At 54.9% G+C, this 3178-nt stretch overlaps 3 protein-coding genes across 3 annotated transcripts; all 3 read right to left on the minus strand.

Moving 5' to 3' along the window:
- Positions 1-16: 16 nt before the first annotated feature.
- GNI_121780 (hypothetical protein) lies at positions 17-752 on the minus strand (the record flags this gene model as incomplete). The annotated part of the gene is made up of 1 exon (XM_011133567.1): positions 17-752. A coding segment is annotated over one exon (736 nt), but the record flags the coding sequence as incomplete, so codon positions are not given.
- A 73-nt stretch (positions 753-825) lies between these two features.
- On the minus strand, positions 826-1656 carry GNI_121790 (zinc knuckle protein; the record flags this gene model as incomplete). The annotated part of the gene is made up of 1 exon (XM_011133568.1): positions 826-1656. The coding sequence occupies one exon, from the start codon at positions 1654-1656 to the stop codon at positions 826-828; it is 831 nt and encodes a 276-aa protein (XP_011131870.1).
- A 255-nt stretch (positions 1657-1911) lies between these two features.
- GNI_121800 (putative alanine aminotransferase) lies at positions 1912-2925 on the minus strand (the record flags this gene model as incomplete). Its single annotated transcript, XM_011133569.1, has 1 exon — positions 1912-2925. One exon carries the CDS (start codon positions 2923-2925, stop codon positions 1912-1914), a length of 1014 nt encoding a protein of 337 aa, XP_011131871.1.
- Between the last annotated feature and the right edge of the window lie 253 nt (positions 2926-3178).

A 3178-nucleotide genomic window follows, 5' to 3' on the forward strand; every position in this document is an offset into this window, starting at 1 on the left:
CTTTCTGACGACGTACTGTCGTCTGACATGAGTATGTTTGTCTCTAAGGTGTTGTCTGACTCTAAGTAGGCGTTGTCTGACTCTAAGGTGTTGTCTGACTCTAAGTAGGTGTTGTCTGACTCCAAGTAGGTGTTGTCTGACTCTAAGGTGTTGTCTGACTTCTCCTTTGTATTTGAAATGGTGCCATCATCTGTGTACTCTTCGGTTGTCAATAGATCATCCAGTGAGCGAAGTTGATAATTGAGGTTGGACGGCATCCTTACATGAGTAAAGCGGGGTGGTTCGCCTGCGGAGACCCGATGGTAGTGAAACGGGTTATTTATATAAGACAGTAGTTGGCAGTCAGACTTCATGATAAGTAACAGGTCCTGTGCCTTGTGAATGTATTCGAGGAACTTGGGCCCGTCGTAACAATCCCCCAGTCGTCCGCCACGGCGGATACAATGGCGCCCGATGAAGGCAAGGTGTCTTTTCCGAGCCTCTTTTTTGAAAAGATCTCTGTCGAGTTCTTGCAGCCAGCGCTTGACGGAGGCTCTGATTCCGACCAAGTTGAAGGCTTCGTCGACCTTCATGTCGTCGTCCATTAGCTCCACTGCTAGCTCATCGGGGAGTTCGAAGGCGTGGATCTCACCAACCTCCTCTCGAATAAGCTTCAGCCACTCGTGACTAAGACATGTCCCGTAGGTCATGTCCACAACCTGTCTAGGAGCCCCCAACACAGGTCCTGTATGCACACGCGTCGGAGTGTCCATACCTAACGCATTGTCCACACCCGGCTGAGTGTTGTGTGCCATTGAAGGTTACCTCCCCGGGACTGTCGAATATTTATTCCTCGTCAGAAATAAGGTCGTACATCGCCTTTTCTTCACCTTTGATCAAGTCCAGCTTCGGCACCCAACCTTCCTCGCCTGGTTCCGCTTCATCCTGTGGGGGGGTATCGGTCTGTCGGCTACCGCCGGTCGCCGCGGGGCCGTCGCTCATTGGGGGCGCTGTGTAGACCGGGGGAGAGGAGCTGCTCTCCTCGATACGTTCGGGAAGCGAGCCGTACCCTCGCGGAGGCTCCGAACCATAGCCGTTGCGCACCACCGTTCCCGACTCGGAATCTTGTCCTCCTCGCACAGATCCGTATACGCCACCCCCCTGACCACCGCCCCCTGAACCGCCGCCATACCCACCGCCTGAACTACTACTGTACCCACTTCCAATACCCGTCGCATTCGCTCCAGTAGCATATGAACTCTGTCCGTAGGGTCCACCGCCCTCGCTACGCCGACCACCGCCGCCCGGTCCTCCGTTCTGCGGGCAGATGCGACCGGTGTGCCCCATCTCGCCACACCGGTAACAGCGTTTCGCTCCACGACCTCCGCTTCCGCCGTAGCCACCTCCGCCGTAGCCACCTCCGCCGTAGCCGCTGCCTCCATTTGCGGGCAGATCTCTCCTAGCACACGCTGCCACTACGGCTTTCGAAATGGGCGTGTTTCTAGAAAGCGTCACCGGCAAGTTGTCTATCGCACTTTCCTCCACAACTGGCGTCAATACACGCTCGATCCACTTCAGAAATGTCGTCACTTCTGCAGGCTGCAAGTTGCCCCGAATCGCCACGACCCCAAGATGTGGATGCTCAAGAAACCTGATGTCTGAACCCACCCCCTCCATACCTGATTTTTGTCAACTAATTTTCCTCCTCCTCTTCCCCAGTCCAGCCCACGTCCCTTTTCTCCCCACAAGTCCCTTTCCCTTTTATATGTCGCCCATGGTCTGTTCATCGTTGTTGACAATACTGTCTGTTGGGTGCTGCATGTTGGGTGGGTACTGTCTGTTCAGCACTGTAAAACTCGGGACTTATGGCCCGCAGGCCCTGAACATTCTTCTTTCAACACTGACCGTTTCTGCCTCGGTCATCGGCGGTTCTCAGGCGACGACATTCGTGTCCACATCCGATGGGTTTTCTAGGACCGTCGTCGAGTAGTCGGCCATCAGCTGCTCATGGAAGGCTCGATATGAGTCGAGTGCCTTTGACAGCTCCGGGACTGTTGGTAAAATGGTAATGCGCATGTGGTAGACCTCATGAGCTTCAGACTTCGGAGGTTCGGCCACTGACGGCACGGTGAGCCGGGAGTTTTCGTCTTGAGATGCTTTGCTGGGAATAGTGGTGTGTTCAAGACCAGTAGCACTGGACAAGAGTCCGGGATTTTTAGCGGCGGCGGCCGGTATGTATCTTGCGTCTTCCGTCACAACAACTGGTGAGACAGGAAGGTTGGTCGGTACAGGTTTTATGGGCGCGGTAAGAGTTGCCCCACGCACGGTAGGCACGGTGGGAAAAGCCGACACGGACTCTACGGACGTGGCAGAGACCGGAGCGGCAGAGACCGGAGCGGGAGTGATGGGAGCGGGAGTGATGGCAGGAGGGGCGTTTTCTAAAGGCCCTGGTGTACATTCTGTGGCTGTGGCCAGGTTGGCGGCGGGTACATTAGGTCCAAAGGCGTTTCCAGGTGAGCAAACGATTCCGGTTGCATTAAGGAGCATGAGGCAATAATGTAGATCTGCCAGACGTCCGAGTGCTGCAGCTTCCTGGACGAATCTGGGGGGCAGTGTGAGACGGGGAAAGGCGTAGAGAGCACCGTAGATGGGCTGGCATGTGACACCGGTAAGCGAATTAAAGAAGGTGCTCATTAGCTGAGCTTTGTACGCCAGAGCCTGTAGGGCCTCATTTCGTTCCTCCAGATATTGATTGAAGGACGGAGTACCTGGTTTCGGAGGACAGGCTACGAGCGCCATGCAAATTTGTCCAGTGGTGTTGGCGCAAAGTTCGACAGAGCGGACTTTGTAGATCAGCGCAAGGGAGTCCTTGTCAAAATTTTCCAATTGCATCAGACCACCTCGGAAGCCGCACTCGCCGTAGAATCCCTTAGAGCAGGAGTGCATCGAGACCAACTGTGTCTTCAAACCTCCGAACTGCTCGCCCGAATGTTGTCCTGAATGTTGTCCTGAGCGGTCGGTTGAGCGGTCGGTTGAGCGGTCGGTTGAGTGCTCCAACAAAACTCTTCGGAAGGGGACGAAAGTGTGGCCATTACCGTAGACGTTTTCCTGGTAGACCTCGTCGGCAATGACGGCGAGATTTCGTCGTTGTGCATAGCATAAAATGCTCAGCACGTCCTGTTCTGTAAGGACGGTGGGT

This window comes from Gregarina niphandrodes (genome assembly GCF_000223845.1).
Source record: "Gregarina niphandrodes unplaced genomic scaffold scaffold00029, whole genome shotgun sequence".
NCBI lineage: Eukaryota > Apicomplexa > Conoidasida > Eugregarinorida > Gregarinidae > Gregarina > Gregarina niphandrodes.